The following is a 16,943-nucleotide window of genomic DNA, read 5'->3' on the forward strand; positions in this document are numbered from 1 at the left end:
ATGAGGAAAAGTGGATTTCATGTCCCAGCTACGCTCTTCTGAACTTGTCCTCCAAGTACATCCAGCAAAAGAGTTGGCACATGCCAAAAGTGTCGCAAGTGCTTGAGCTGAATCAGGACCTCTAATTGTTAATGGGTCTCCAGCTGCTCCCTGGAAGTGCTCTGGAAGTTACTACAGGTGGTGTTCTCCTCTACTGCATGAATCGGGTCACCTTACTCCATCCCCTGTTTCACAGAGGCACTTCTGAGCATTTCCACCTTGTGGTAACCCTCTAGAGCTATTTAATAGCCTGTTCTGTCCCAGACTCAAAACCCTTTCCTTCTGTTTGCTTTGCACAGAAGAAAAAAAAATAAAATATATATATATATATATACACAGTGCCATATAAGAACCATGACAGGGAAGAATATCACAACTTCATTTTTAATGTTACTAATCTCTCTCCTGCAAAATAACAACAGAGCTTTGCATGCCAAACAACAACAGGGCTTTGCACGCTCTGCAAATAGTTTTTTGCCTTTGGCTCTCTGTGTCCCATTACTTGACAGACACTCAGATGGCTGTGTCCCATTGCTAAGCCCTCTCTTGACAGACGCCCAGATGGTCAGTGCCGTTTTTGATTACTCTCCCATGACCACCACCCCCTTTTATTGGTGCTTTCTTTCCTGATGTTTGGCTTCAATTAGCTTTTACCCGGCTTCTCTGAGCGTGGTAAAGCTTGTAGGTCTCGGGTAGAAACTGTACACGCTCCCTCAGTTCAGCTAGGAGGCAATAAAGGTGTTTACGAGTCCCTGCCAGGCTGTGAGTCTCCTTAGTTTTCTTCCTTGTGAATTTGATCTCACGAATGATGTTAGGCTGACAGCTCCGCTCGGCTGAAACCTTCCATTAATTTGCAGAATAGCTTCAGGTTATGCTGCAGCACTGCAAGGCGCCTTCCACCTGGCCACGGGGCACAAGGTCCTTCGGGGAAAGGTGAGTTGGTCCATGTAGGAGAATGGTGAGAAGACAGGAGATCGCCTTCTCCAGCACAGTCAAACCCAGCCCAGCCGGCTAGGTAGGGCTGGGCGAGCTCCCTCCATCTGAGCTTTTTAGGAGCTGCAGGAATTCCCCTCTCCAGACAAGTGCAGTAGTGTGGTGGGTGAGATTTTACTTCTTCCTTCAGGCCGATGTGCAAAATTAATCTGTAGAGAGCTTAATAAAAACAACCAGAGCCTGAGCCTTGATCTGGAAGCCGAAGGAGAGCTGTGGGGTGGTGAAACTTTTCGCATTAGTGTGTAATCCCCGTGGCCAGAGGGTTTTGTTTGCAGTTCTCAGTTGAACACTGATGATGTTTTTAAATGGATAGTGATAAGACCCTCAAAACCTCAGCAGCTAGAAGCCAATGATAACCTTATCAGTGCGCCCTAAATCTTTTCACCTCTGTCTCCATCCCCAAAATTGATTAGCAATCTCATTTCCAGATGAAGTGAGCCGAGAGGAGGAGGATGTCCTGGTATTGGAGTTTATCTCCCTGACTGCCTTTGCGTGTGACTGTCAGCAGATCAAGCATTTCTCCCAGATCCTAAATCCCCTTCAGCTTCAGTCAGTAACGTTTGTGCCTGATCCCGTGGCACACAGTTCCCCAAATGTTACCTGCTGCTTTCTGCCTGCTTCTGCTGGAGCCGGAGCACTTCCAAGAAACCTGAAGTCAGACCAATCATTTCAAATCTAGATGTTATTTGTGGTGACCTTTTTCTCCCTGCAAGTGTCTAAAACAATTCTTACATAATTACCCTGCTTCCCAAGTTATAATGGCAGGCAAAATTATTATTTCAGGATTTTTCTGGTGAAGACTTAAGGCATCTCTAATAAAAGAGAAATTAGGGACACATCTCAAAGATAATTAAATAATAAGAAGCCTGGAAAGGTCAGATACTTGGCTGTGAAATCTTCTGCCACTGCTCTTTCCATATACAGCATATCTCTTCATTGATGTCCTGCAAGAAAAAGCTAGCAGTATAAAATTGCAATGTGCAAAGAAAGTTAGCTTAGCTTTAAAGCAGAGATAGAATCACTCATTTAACAGTACACTTGAGCTTTTTCTTGTTTCCTTCTTTGTAAAGAAATGGTTTGTATAGGAACACTCCTCTTTCAATAGATCTAATGATTACAAGTGATAATTTGGGTGGGAAAAATTGAGAGACAAGCAGACAGATATTTGCATTAATATGGCTGTACAAAGGAGTTTAAGCCACGTTTTTAGAAATTGCTTGGATGCCAGTGTGTATTCATTTCAGTAGAAGTTAGATGTCTGAATAACTCTACTGATCCAGATTTTTTTTTTTTTTGATTATGCTTCAAAATAGTAGAGAAGCAAAGGTAGGTTTGTCTTTCTGAAAAGCTTTGCCTACATCTGCACTTACATGGCCCGGTAGCCTTGAACTTGCCCATCAGCGTGCTGCTTGCAGGCCGGCAAGTTCTCTTGATCCAACAGAGCTTGTACAAAAGATTTATCGATTGGGGTAGTTACTTCGGTTTTGGGGTCAAGAAAAGGCTTATTTAATACCGAAGTTAAAGCCTTTCTCTTTCCTTCTGTTATTTCTGTCCCTTTCTTTCAGTTCATTTTTTCAGAGCAGCACAATTCTGCCTTAATGACACGACGTACAGCGCTATCGGAGGGTTTCTGGAGAAACGTGCAAAGCAGTGCATATGGTTTTCGTTTCTGCAGTTTTGTATATAGCTCTGCCCGTGCACCCCAGACTGCAAGCTAATGTAAGCACAGCTTGTTTTATTCCTGCGTCGGATTACTGAGCAGCTCCGCGCAGACTTTTCTTTCCATGAACGCTCCCCTGCTAAAGCACAGAAATGAGGTGGTGGGAGTTACACGTCCACTTTGGCGAACACAAGGGGAACCCTTTCTGTGCTAGAACAACCGACTATTTTAAGCCTTGCTTTTCCAAAGGCTGTATTTAATCGTATTTACATGCAGGCCTTTAATTGACCACGTGAGAGAACAGAAGCCAACGAGCTCGGCACCGCAGGAGTTACCAGCCCAGTCTCCCCTTCCACACGGGGCCCAGGGGGATGAGAAGGACACAGTCTGTGCAGTAACTCCTGGCATATGTTGACTTCTAAAATGATTACGGCTGTTCTGTGTATTAGATGTGCGACTGCTTGCCTTATCTAAGAGCTGCAACAGTCTGAGAAAGAGTTATATAAATTATGCTAAACTGATTTCTGTCTCGGAGGCTTGCTGGAGGCTCTGAGAAGGAACGTGATTTGACCAAGCTTGTGCAGCCAGTCGGCTAGAGGCAGACGTGGAGCCAGGAGTTCTGCTTTTTCTCTGGCCTTGATCTCAGACCACAGAGAGCTCAATGCAAGAAGTCGAGGGCATCCCTGCGAGGAGGGGTAGGTCCAACATAAAGCCTGGGCGAGACTCAGGCCCTTCTGTAGCAGCAGCTGGAGATCAGGCATCGTATTTTCGGGTATGGCCACAGCACCAGACACCTACCTTTTTGCAGCGTATTGGAACCTCAGGTATCAGTCATTCCAGCTACTGCATCCCGATTTATCAGGCTGGATATATTTGCTAAAGACTTCATGTAAAATGAAACTTAGTCTTTTAACGCGCCCAAAATGATAACATCGCCACAGTTTCATGGCATTTGTTTGACCAAATGAGTTCACACTGGAGGTCCTCCTTGTGTGTATGGAGGAATGGATTGCCTCCTTTTCCCTAGAGTACACTAACTTGCACCATCGTTTAAAATTAAACTGAAGGCCAGCTTTAGCCTTGCCCCAAGCTGCAAGAGCAGGAATCGTAATGTACTGAACGCAAAGTAACTTCCCGCTTGCCAGCGCAGCTCCAGAAGTTGAGCCCTGAAGGCTGAATAATTGTTGTTTCCTGTATTAGTTTGTAACAATTTATGAGAGTGGGAAGGAACAAAAAAATTCCTTGCAGTCCCTTGGGCAAACTGGGGATATGAGGGTTTCATTTAGAGGAGTGAAATTCAGGTTTAAAAATACTCCAGCTGCAAAGAAGAAAAGCAGCGCAGAAAAAGAACATTCATGAGATGTCTTTCGGGATCTCCCCAGCCTTGTAATATGTCGTGGTTCCTGAGGCTAAAGGGTTATCATGCTTTTAAGGTGCATCTTAGAAGGAGGAGGAAGAAGGCTTCAGTCCAAGGGCTGCTCTGTTTAGAATCATTCGCTGAAAATTTTCCCAACTCACTTCTAAGCTGCGATCACATTTCAAGCGACGTAGAACAGAAGGATTTTTTTTCAGATAGCCAACGTAAGATTCCTTAAGAACTGTATTTCATAGCCCCTTTCAGGCTTTTAGCATTGCTCACATTCTCAGGGAAGAAAAGTGTTCCCTGTATATCCCTATGAAGAGCAGAAATACATTAGCAGGGTTTTCTAAAAGGTGCCCCCGTTCTGGTCCCAGTGAAGTCAAAGGAGATTTTACCATTAACTTAAATGGTAGTATACATAAAGCAGTGCCCTGGTGCTTTTGAAATCCCATTACACCTTATGCTTTCAACCATCTGATAGCTGTAGATTATAAGGCATTTTGCACTGGAGAGATTTCTTAAAAAGGAAGCAGTAAGAGAAAGGAATGAGGCAGTGAGATAAAGCTCTCCCTCAAACACAAACCAAATTCAGACCAAATGTGTCACAGGCTTCTGAAACAAGTGGGCTTGTTCTCCTCGTTATTTACTCCCCAAACTGTTCCCATTTGGTCCCAGTTTCTGTGGAACAGAAGTTCAAAAATAGTGCACACAAAGCTGTTTTTGTAGTATTTCCAGCTGGGTTTGGAGTCGAATGTGCTTGAAGTAGTGAGAGAATGACTGATGTTATTGTGGTGAGAGCCATTTGAGTACCTGGATAGATATCTCGAGCCAGGCCTGGAAGCACAAGTGCAGATATCTCAAGGGAAATTGGGCTCACATGAGGTACTGTGGAATTTGGCAAACTCAGCAGGTCTTGATGGTTTCGATAAGCACCCCAAACTGATGCTGAAGGCCAAAATTTTTGTGCTTTGCCATCACCTTTTACAATGATTCAGACTCTGGAGCAGCTGCTGGAGCAGGTACATGCTGTCAGTGGAGTGATGGGGATGTATATCTGCCATTAGAAATGGCTTTTTATTATTATTTTTATTTTATTTTAAGTTCTTATGGGTAAATAGCTGGGGGAGGATGACACGCAGTTGGATACTATGACCATTTTACTTCACTCTGACTTTCCAGAGTCGGAAGTGACTTAAGGAGTTGTTCAGAAGAGCTCTCTGCCTGTTGCCCTCTTCCTAATTTAGCATCCTGATACCTGTATGTGAAGGTTAGCGTTCCATTGGGATCCGAGAGCAAAACAGGGCTATATGCACGGATCCTTAATTAAAACAGACCTCCCAGCCTTCAGAAAAGGAAAAAAAAAAATCAAAATCTGGCACAACATCAAGTGGCATTAGCAGTATCAGCATCGCGCTAGGTGCCCTGCAGAAGAGGAAACTGTGAAAGAGCACTCAGAAATAATGACTGAGTTTCCATGATGCTGTCAAGACTTTCACATCCCTGGCTGCCAGGTGTGGATTACTTGAGCTAGAAATGTAAAAGCCTTATAAAACACAAATGAAGCAGAGAAATCGAAATCTCAGCAGGTGAGGATGTACCGTAAGAAGGAATCAGTCCCTTCAAACTTCATCCCAGAAAGGAAGAGGAGGAGCGAGAGCATGCCAGACCCAGCATTTTCACATTTCCTTTGTTTCCAGAGCCTTTTTTTTTTTTCTTCTTCCTTTTTTTTTTTTTTTTTTTGGCTCAAAATGTCAAGTCTGATGTTTCAGATATCAGAAGCCTGTTTTATCCCCTCTCACCTCCACGTCTCTCTCGGCATTGTTATCACAATTACAAGAGCAGGTGACAGTTCTCTAAGCTCAGAATCCTACTACCCTGCAGTGAAATTCAATCGAGTAGCATCATTTCTTTGAAAAATAAACAAGACTGCAAGCTCTGCAACTGGGAAGTAAATTAAATGCTGGCTTGTGTTCGCGGAGCTTCAGAATCTTCTTTGCCTTTCATGTTATACTGCCTGACTTCCTATTAAAAATTACTGCTAATACAGTCAGGGCAGTGACAGGGAGGATTTTTGTGAAGGAGACACATAGCAATGAGCTTGTAGGTGACAGCTTTATCCTGGACGAGCACTAGATCTAAGAAAAATAGTATGTGGTGCAGCAGCACAAAATAAGGTGAAGTAATGTGGAGTCCCTTCACCCTCCCATGACACGTAATTCATGTCAGGTGAGAGGGATGCCATGCACTCCTGATGGCCCCTTTGCATTGATGAGGCTCACACAGGGGATTTCAAGGTTAGATATGTGCCATGGAGTTTAATTACCTGCTGCCCTGCTCCACCTTCATTGCAATGTGTCTTCTGTAGCCAGGGGAAGATGACTAGGCAAAGAATAGGCAGTCAGGAACAAATTCCTTCTGTATGGCAGTAAATATATCTATTTATTTGATACAGTGAATGATAATCCTTCATGTATTTGTCCAGAAATTGTTTTTCATTTTATTTACTTACATTTTTAATTAATGCACCTGTGTGTACAGAAGGTTGAAGTTTATAAGGAAAGCCTTTATTACACCAACCAGTATATGTGAAGTATCTCCCTGGGTTTTGGTAGATAGAGCAATTGTCTCCAGGCTCAACAGCTTCATTTATCTTCTCACGAGCACAAATCAAAAGATTTTGAGGGCACTTCTTGTGTAGAGATGTAGACTACTAGCTGAAGAGGCCAAACAATGAGGATACCTAAATATTAAAAATAAATAAATAAACAAATGCTGTTTTCTTTGCATCTCACTTCTCATATGTAATATTCTCATCAGAAAAGCAAGTTTCATATTCTTTGCACCAGATACTTTTATTAACGCTGATTCGTTGAAGTGTAATTTTTTTACACTTCAGTGCTGTTCCTACCAGGTTTTGACACCAAACGCTGTTCAGACCAGCTCCTTGAGGTTATCGAAGGAAGTGGTTACATCTGAATTCGTACAACCGCACTGCCCTGAATGGCATTTAATCAGTTCTTAGAAAGCTGTCCTGGCGCTTATTAACTCCCAGGAAAGCTACCGTCTTCAATTGCCAGCTAGATAACTATTTTTTCTTTGCCAATAGATAGTTGCCTCTAAATGCCGAGGGAATGATGATGCTTGGTGGCAAGTGTAGGCTATAAAATATTTAGCTTTAACACACAATTGTGTTACTGCAGCCTCTAATAGGATTTGGTGTCAGGCAAACATCTGCCTTGGCCTCTGGCCCGAAGATTCAGAAACAAGCTATTAAGTTGAACGTTGCATAGTAAATAAATAAGGCGGATATGCTGCTAAAGTATCCGTACCACTGACCGACAAGCACGGTAAGTACCTAAGAGAGAAGTCCATCAAGAGTCTAGTAATTTGTCTGTCGTCTTCGTGCGTTTATTGCAGTTCATCTGAATAAAGTTAAGTCGGGTAGGTAATTGCAAGCCAGACGAACGTCTTTATAGAGCTCACCACAGCAGAGTTGGCTTTCGCGGGGCTTTTTGTCAGCAGCAAATGGTCCCCTGAGCACACCATTAGCCTGGGAGCTCCGTCGCTGGCACGAGTCAGTTGGTGATCTCAAGCAAATGGCGTTATTTGTCTGTGCCTCGGATTGCCAGCCTGAAAACAATGGGAATGGTAACAATTAGCAATTTCCTATTGAGCTTAGTGATATCCTTAAATGACAGATAGCGTAGTGTGAAGTCTCTGTTATGGGTACGGGCAGGATCGTGCCAGTTCGTAGCTTCTCACAGGCTAAGTGGTGATTGCACAAGGGAAACAAGCAATGAGACAAAGATTTAGCCAAGTTTCCTTCAAAATCTACCAGCTGCGAGAGTACTTGGACCAAAAATGTCCCCAGAGAAAATGGCAAAACAAAGAATAAGTTAACATGGTGTATGCCGGTTTGTTCCAAACCATCGTCTGGTTTCTTCTCTGCTTTGATAATTAAAGCCCTTGGGTGGGGAGCACCTTAGAGTCCTTCAGAAGAAGAGCTTTGCTCTTGGCGATGTCTAGGTTTCACTCTTAGCAAATGTTTTCCCTCTCTCCTTTTTGGTAATGCAGAAGCATTTTGTATGTATTCTCCTGGGTGAGGAAGGCTGGACGAGGACAGGGAATACCTCAGATGATGCATTCCTGTGCTGTTCTCCAGACCGAGACCGTGCAGGTCTGCAGGCAGTGCGTCTCATGTCATTACTCCTTCTCCCAGTGGATATCTGCGTGTTTACAGTATTTACTCAGGAAATGACTTGTTTTTTCAGTTGCTGATTAGATTTTGAAGCTGGCAGGGCAATTACTTCCATACTTAAGCTTCTGAAATCTCCATTTGAGGCCACACCATCTCGAGTTTTGCTCATCTGTCCCCATGGTGAGTTGTTTGTTTTCAGGAGGTTTGGAAGGTGGCTTGGAAGCTGCATTTTTCAATCTTCTTCTCTTTGGCCACTCTAGCAAAACCATATGAGAGCATCACGCACGGCTGGCCTTCCAATTAATAATCTTTGCCCTCACCAGCTGGTGGCAATCAGATCACTTCAGAGGTTTGGAACCCAACAGAAAGCTTGTGTGTGTCTTTCTAGGAAAGAATTGTCCGTGGTCTCACCGTGAACTTTAACTGTTCAAAACAAAACAAAGCAAATAGTTGCCGTGATTCTCTAATGCAATTCCCATGGCACCATTCATAAAATACCGCATGGAATTCTGTATAAATTGGAAAATATCCGTATAATACGTGTAATAGGTTGCAGAATAAGATGTAGAATGGAAACTAGAACCTGGCCGTAACTGCAGTGACTTGGTTTTATTTATTGATCGGCAGTTTTTCACATCTGCAGCAATGTTGACTGTGGCCATACTTAAAGATAAATGTGTTTTCAGGTACTAGTTTTGTGCCACTAACTTGGGGGCTCCCTGAAATTTAAGTTTGATTTTGTTTATCATCTAAGCCACTTTAAATAATATTTTCGCTAAGTCCTTGCATCTGCAACAGATGTGCAAATTTTTCCATTCGGTTCTTTGTGCTTGATTTTTTGCGTTCCCCCATCTCCACTCCCTAGTTTCCTCTTGCCAAGCCACCCATAATGTCCTGTTTAATTTGGAAGGTAGGTATGAGAGCCGTGTACATGCACGTGTGCTTGTGTGTGCACATTTCAGAGGGGCCAGAAAAAGCAAGTCAGCTCTCAAATGGGTGCAGTCTGTAACCACTGAAACTGAATTCAGTCTTGGGTTGAAGACGGAGGTTTTTATCGGGTCTTAAGTGAGTATGATTTACTAATGCATGCAATGCTCAAAGGACAAAGAAATTCCGATCTGTGATCGTACCTAAGAATATAAATAGCACCGTGCTCAGAAACACACAGACAACTCTCAGACTTGTTGCTCACAAGCCTTGTTTGTTCTCCTTAGTTCTGGAGTTAGTGAGAAAAAAAAAGCACGTTCATTTTAACGCTTCCTTTATGGAAATAACTTTTTGAGCCGTGTTGTAGCAGCTTTGGGACAGGAATATACTGCATGCATCCTCATCACTTTTCAGAGTTTATTCTCAGCAGCGAAGAACTTTGGGGAGTGTGCGGAGACCTTAATTGCCCTGAGTCACACCAGGCAAGTTTGTTTCCTTAACTGCTAGAAACTGGTAAGTGGCTCCAGCCACAGGAGAGGGAGAATTTCTTTTCCTCTTCACTTCATCTTGTCTCTGTCAGTCGGGTTATTCCAGGGCAATGCGAGTGAACGCAAAATTAGAGCACATTGGAAACGTTACTTTTAGCTATATTAGAAAAATGTGCAGCATCAGAGAAGGCGCAGAAGTAGGATGAAGGGTTTTTAAAAGCCTCCTCTATCATTAATAGCGTCGAGTGGTCAGGGCACAATTAAAAGTTACCAGGGTGCTTCGGTGAAGAAGGTACAACGGCTTTCTTTCAGCTGCCTTTATATTCCTTTTGGGTGGCCCACGATGCGTTATGATGAAGTTAGGGCACGCTTACGAAGAACAGCCAGGGAAATCAAGGACTGCGGAGACATGATAGTGCGCGTACCGTTGCGGTTTTGCAAAATAAAGTGCCAGATGAGCAAATATATGTGAGTATTTTTTGTAAAGCATTAGTGTTGGTCACTGTGGATGGATCTGACCAAATGCAGATGCCTACGATGACGATATCTACGTCTGAATTAGTCAGGGGAGGAGAGGGAGCACCGCAGGAGTGAAGTTCATCAAATGGATTCACCCTAAGAGTCAGGGAAGTTTGGTTACCTAAACATAGATGTGCTACGTGGTCATTCGGAGCTTTTAGATCCCATTATACCTCACCAGTACAGTGAGTGAGAGTCATTTGGTTCCCCATATAGTGTACATCTGATCGGCGTACTGAGTCTTGTCCTGGTGTAGGCATCACAGGTACATCAGCCGAACCACCCTGTAAATGCAAAATATTATTTCCAGTAACAAAGACTTCCTTTAGCTGATGTGGTGCATTGTTACGCTTTGCAGCACCTGTCATGTCTGATGCCACGTTGCTTTTCAGGTGTTTCTATGTTTTTTAGTTCTATTGTTAGTCTATGTTTTAGTTCTATAAATGTTATTTGTTATCACAGAGTTCTGAAGCTCATACATGTACAGGCTAATACTAACTTTTCATTTACAGGATAGATTGGTGTTTATACCTGCCATTAAATGAGAGATCCTATACTTGAATATCAGCAAAAACGCGCAAGTTTTGAGTTGCTATTTGTTCTCAGAAATGTGGCTGCTGTTTGATTGGAATAAATATGGCAGATCAATCCCCAAGTGTTGACTGCACGCTGTGATTGTATTTCCATGCCCCATACGGCGAATATCTGCCTAAGTGAAGTGTTAGAAAACTGACAGCACATCTTGTACCTTCCTTGCTGCATGGAGCTGTCTGCTTGGGCAAAGTCTTCTGCCAAGACTTAAAACGTAACCGCTTGAAACTGTTTTTATTATTTAAAACTGCTGTTGCCCTTTTTGGGTGATTAAATTACACCACGTCCTCTAAAATGTCCTTCAGAAACCTGCGGTGTTCAGCGAGCAGCCATTCAGCAACAGGCTCCCTTTCATTGCTGATTAGAAACTAATCTGCACATCTCTGCCGCAGCTGTTTCTCCTCACTTACACCCATAGGAAGTTTACAAATATCTCTGCTATCACCGGGCCTGGTGAAGTATGCCTATGAAAGTGCAGTCATTATTCACATGGCCAAGATTTCCACCCCGCTCCGTGACAGATGTACCACTGGCGTCCCTCCTGTATAACTGAATCCAGTTTTAATCAGATATGCGTCTCCCTCGGAGAAAATGAGAAATAATAGTGTGGAATGAACCATGGTATTCCATCATCTTTCCGAGCCCCACTCGTATTTACTCAATCTTTGCTCACAGTTTAGTCAAGAAAATAAAATGGTTTTCATTCCGTTTTTGAGAAGTAATGTTTACCAAATTGTGTTCCTCTTTTATGAAAGATCAGTTTTAGCCCCAGTGTTCTGAACTGTCCTCAAAATAAGATAAAAGTGCTGGATACCGTTTTGCTTACCTGTTAACTTTCCTGGAAAGATGAATAGCCAGTGTTTTTGCCAAAGTCAGGGAATTTAAGATGATAACTAGAAAAAGAAGAAAGTGTGGAGTAGCCCCATTCCTGTTCCACCAGGATATAATGTTAGCCCCAGCACTTTGGGCTGTTTGTATAATATTGCAGAACAAACCAGAAGACTTACAGTTAGAAATAACCCATCGACAGCAGGCAGACAGAGCTCACCAAGTGCCTGTGATCAGTGAATTTCATAGGGAAATGTTTGTATCGTAGATCAGCTCTGTTAGGTGCTAATAAATGCCCCAAGTTCACTTACCCAAGTCAACAAAATCGCCCCAAAAAGTGTGTTCTGCCATGGGAACTGCATGCATCACTTCTCTCCGACAAATTCAACGAGGGAAAGGGCCCAGAAAAATAAGAAGGAAGACAAGCTTTCAGGTACGGAGTGAGGACAAAGCCTGAGCAGCTGCGATATCAGTCGTAGGATTTGCAGTCACTCCACGCTAACGCGTTAAGGTTGAGCCATTTGTTGCTGTAAATGGATGAGCTCCCATTAGTGGAGCTCGTGACTAATGCTTTTAGTCCCAAGTGCAGCGATTGCTTCGAGGTTTCAGCTCTCCTGGCACCCAAAGCCCTCCCAAACTCAGAGGTGTTTTCTTGCCAAAAGAAATAATCTGAATTCTCTTCTCTTTTCTAGAATCAGTGGATAATTGCCCCAGTAATTGCTATGGGAATGGAGACTGCGTGTCTGGGACCTGCCATTGCTTCCTTGGCTTTCTAGGCCCTGACTGTGGCAGAGGTAGGAATTTATACCTGGTTAACTCTTCCCTCCTCCCCTTCTATTAATGCTTTTCTTTGTGGAAGTCGTATTTGTGCCCGTGCCCCCTGCAAAGCCCACCTCATCCAGCCTGGGTATGCTGCAGAAGGATGGTAACGAGTTGGATCTGCAGGTTTGGTTCTTACTTGTCGTGATTGCTGTGCTTGTAGCGTCAACCCAACCCCCTAGCTGTGCGTGGACAGGCAAAATGTCACACTGGGGCTTTTCATCCTGGGAGCGACTTTAGAAGACACGACTTAAAAACGTGGCTTTGCTGTTTGTTCAGCAGACCCCTCCATCGTTGCGTGGCGATATTTTATTTTAAGGCACTGCTTAGAGAAAACGTAAGTACCTGTTCCATTGCTGCAAGGCTTGCAGGTCTGCCTCAGCTACGACTGGTGGCCAGCACCCAGCAGGGCTGCAGTGGAGCAATGGCAGGCAGAGCTGGATGCTCTGGCCCCAAGTGGAAATCTTGGGATGCCTGCTTTTGGTTTGCTGCCTGCCCCAGCAAACAGATTCACAGATTCACAGATTTCTCTAGGTTGGAAGAGACCTCAAGATCATCGAGTCCAACCTCCGACCTAACACTAAGTACTCCACTAAACCATATCCCTAAGCTCTACATCTAAACGTCTTTTAAAGACCTCCAGGGATGGTGACTCCACCACCTCCCTGGGCAGCCCGTTCCAATGCTTAATAACCCTTTCGGTAAAGAAGTACTTCCTAACATCCAACCTAAAACTCCCCTGTCGCAACTTTAGCCCATTCCCCCTCGTCCTGTCACCAGGCACGTGGGAGAACAGACCAACCCCCACCTCTCTACAGCCTCCTTTCAGGTAACTGTAGAGAGCGATGAGGTCGCCCCTGAGCCTCCTCTTTTCCAGGCTGAACAAGCCCAGCTCCCTCAGCCGCTCCTCGTAAGACTTGTTCTCCAGACCCCTCACCAGCTTGGTCGCCCTTCTCTGGACTCGCTCGAGCACGTCCATGTCCTTCCTGTAGCGAGGGGCCCAAAACTGAACACAGTACTCGAGGTGCGGCCTCACCAGAGCCGAGTACAGGGGCACAATCACTTCCCTCGACCTGCTGGCCACACTGCTTCTTATACAGGCCAGGATGCCGTTGGCCTTCTTGGCCACCTGGGCACACTGCTGGCTCATATTCAGCCGACTATCCACCAATACTCCCAGGTCCTTCTCGGCCAGGCAGCTTTCCAGCCACTCATCTCCCAGCCTGTAGCTCTGCTTGGGGTTGTTGCAGCCCAGGTGCAGGACCCGGCACTTGGCCTTGTTGAACTTCATACAGTTGACCTCAGCCCATCGCTCCAGCCTATCCAGATCCTCCTGCAGAGCCTTCCTGCCCTCGAGCAGATCGACACACGCACTTAGCTTGGTGTCATCTGCAAACTTACTGAGGGTGCACTGGACGCCCTCATCCAGATCATCAATAAAGATATTAAAGAGGACCGGCCCCAGTACCGAGCCCTGGGGGACTCCACTAGTGACCGGCCTCCAACCAGATTTGACTCCATTCACCACAACTCTCTGGGCCCGGCCATCCAGCCAGTTTCTAACCCAGCGAAGCGTACGCCAGTCCAAGCCCCGAGCAGCCAGTTTCTTGAGGAGGATGTTGTGGGGAACGGTGTCAAAAGCCTTACTGAGGTCAAGGTAGACCACGTCCACAGCCTTTCCCTCATCCACCAAGCGCGTCACTTGGTCATAGAAGGAGATCAGGTTCGTCAAGCAGGACCTGCCTTTCATAAACCCATGCTGACTGGGCCTGATCGCCTGCTTGCCCTGCAAGTGCCGCGTGATGACCCTCAAGATAATCTGCTCCATGAGCTTCCCCGGCACTGAGGTCAAACTGACAGGCCTATAGTTCCCCGGGTCTGCCCTGCGGCCCTTCTTATAGATAGGCGTCACATTGGCTAGCCGCCAGTCAACCGGGACCTCCCCCGATAGCCAGGACTGCCGATAAATGATGGAAAGCGGCTCAGCCAGCTCCTCCGCCAGTTCTCTCAGTACCCTCGGGTGGATCCCATCCGGCCCCATCGACTTGCGCACATCCAAGCTCCGTAGCAGGTCGCCAACCATTTCCTCATGGATAGCCAAGGCCACATCCAGCTCCCCATCCCCTTCCACCAGCTCAGGGCACTGGGTGTCCGGAGTACAACCGGTATTGCCGCTAAAGACTGAGGCAAAGGCGGCATTAAGCACCTCAGCCTTTTCCTCATCCTTAGTAACTAGGTTTCCCCTCGCATCCAGTAAAGGATGGAGATTCTCCCTAGTCCTCCGTTTCGCGTTGATGTATTTGTAAAAGGATTTTTTGTTGTCTTTAACGGCAGTAGCCAGATTGAGCTCCAGATGAGCTTTGGCCTTTCTAATTTTCTCCCTGCACAGCCTCGCTACATCCTTGTAGTCCTCCTCAGTGACCCGCCCTTTTTTCCAAAGATTATAAACCCTCTTTTTTCTGCTAAGCTCCAGCCGCAACTCTCTGTTGAGCCAGGCCGGTCTTCTTCCACGCCGGCTCATCTTTGGGCACGTGGGGACGGACCGCTCCTGTGCCATCACGATTTCCTTCTTGAGGAGCGCCCAGCCTTCCTGGACTCCTCTGCCCTTCAGAACCGCCTCCCAAGGGACTCGGCCAACCAGCGTCCTGAGCAGCTCAAAGTCAGCCCTCCGGAAGTCCAAGACAGCAGTTTTACTGGTCCCCTTCCTGGCCTCGCCAAGAATAGAGAACTCTACCATTTCGTGGTCACTCTGCCCCAGACAGCTTCCGACCACCACATCTCCCACCAGTCCTTCTCTGTTTGTGAAGAGAAGGTCTAGCGGGGCACCACCCCTGGTAGGTTCACTGACCAGCTGCGTCAGGAAGCTATCTCCCACGCTCTCCAGAAACCTCCTAGACTGCTTTCTCTGTGCCGTGTTGTGTTTCCAGGATATGTCCGGGAAGTTGAAGTCCCCCACGAGGACAAGCGCCGACGATTTTGCAACTTCTGTCAGTTGCCTATAAAACTCCTCATCCGTCTCCTCATCCTGGTTCGGCGGTCTATAACAGACCCCGACCAGGATGCTAGCCTTGCCGGCCTTCCCGCGGATCCTAACCCACAGGGATTCAACCTTATCATTCCCAGCCTGGAGTTCCACAACATCAAAAGATTCTCTAATGTAGAGAGCCACGCCACCACCCCTTCTGTGCTGCCTGTCTCTCCTGAAGAGCCGATAGCCAGGCATTGCAGCACTCCAGTCGTGGGAGCGGTCCCACCACGTCTCCGTGATGGCAACCAAGTCGTAGCCTGCCTGCTGCACGATGGCTTCCAGCTCCTCCTGTTTGTTACCCATGCTGCGTGCATTAGTGTAGATGCACTTCAGCTGGGCCATCGCCTTCTTCCCCGGCCTAGCCATTGTTTCCCCCGGCACAGCTCCAACAAGCCTTGTTTGAGCCCCGTCCCCCTTCTTACCTAGTTTAAAGCTCTCTCTATGAGCCCCGCCAGCTCCTGGCCTAGGATCCGTTTTCCCCTTGGAGATAGAGACCCATCTGGGGCCATCAGGCCGGGTGCCGAGTAAAGCTCCCCATGGTGAAAAAACCCAAAATTTCTATGCTGGCACCAGCCTCTGAGCCACCTATTAACCACATGAGCTTTCCATGTCCTCTCCGTGCCTCTCCCTTCCCCCGTAGGGATGGACGAAACAATAGCATACATTTTTTTTCTGCTCAAGCGAAAAGCATTTTTTTAATAAATCGCTTTGGAAGGATTTTCATTTGACCTGAAATTTTTAGGTTAGTTAAACATTTAAAAAAAAAAGAAAATGAAGTAGTTTTAGTAAGAACATGTTTCAGGCAGAGAAATCAAATCGTTGCACGTGGAAAATGCCGGAATGCAGTGTTTCAAACTTTTCAGTGTCTTTTTTGGCTGCAACTGCTCAACAAAGTGCAGATTTATTAATTGGGGCTGGGGGGAGGGAGGTAACGCATGAAGTCAGTGCCCACACAAGGAGCTTTGCGAAGGCAGAAGAAGGTCAGGCCTTCACCCCAGCCCGTTGCTGTGTCTGGGAAGCAGGCTGGGCTCCTTCCCAAGGGAGGGAGCCAAACTCTGTCCAACCCCACGTCCTCTCCCCCTCCAGCTGAGCCCTGCTGAGCGTGCGCCAGGCTTTGGGTCCCATCCTGCAGCCCAGCCAAGAGATAAGGCCGGCCGCATCCCCATGCGGTGTGGTCCGGGCTGAACCCCAGAGGTGTCTCAGGGTTCACAGCCCCGCTAAGATGAATGGGGCCGGCTGCGTCCCCGAGAGCTGCCGTGTCAGACTTGTTGCTGACTCAGGTTACGCTTGGCGTGAGTTTCTGAGCTCCTTTTCAAATCCGTCGAGCCGGAGACAAAAGGAGTTTTTCCATCTCCCACGCCTCCTGACTTGAGCTGGGGGCAGAAGTTCGGGGTTCGTTCCCCCACGGCTCGCTGCAGAGCCAGGGCAGAAGGCAAAGCTCCTCCATCACCAGGCAGAATATTTAAACTTTGGGTCTGAAGGCTCTTTCAGGG

At 46.2% G+C, this 16,943-nt stretch overlaps 1 protein-coding gene across 7 annotated transcripts in view; it reads left to right on the top strand.

Moving 5' to 3' along the window:
• TENM4 (teneurin transmembrane protein 4) overlaps positions 1–16,943 on the top strand; it is a 1,681,110-nt gene that overhangs the window by 1,511,995 nt on the left and 152,172 nt on the right. For all 7 annotated transcript variants that reach the window (XM_080576311.1, XM_080576312.1, XM_080576313.1 and 4 more), the window contains one exon: positions 12,296–12,397. In XM_080576311.1, coding sequence (XP_080432437.1) covers positions 12,296–12,397 — 102 coding nt within the window. The remainder of the gene's footprint in view (positions 1–12,295; positions 12,398–16,943) is intronic.

Source organism: Anser brachyrhynchus (assembly GCF_964034855.1).
Source record: "Anser brachyrhynchus genome assembly, chromosome: 1".
In the NCBI taxonomy this organism is placed as follows: Eukaryota; Metazoa; Chordata; class Aves; order Anseriformes; family Anatidae; genus Anser; species Anser brachyrhynchus.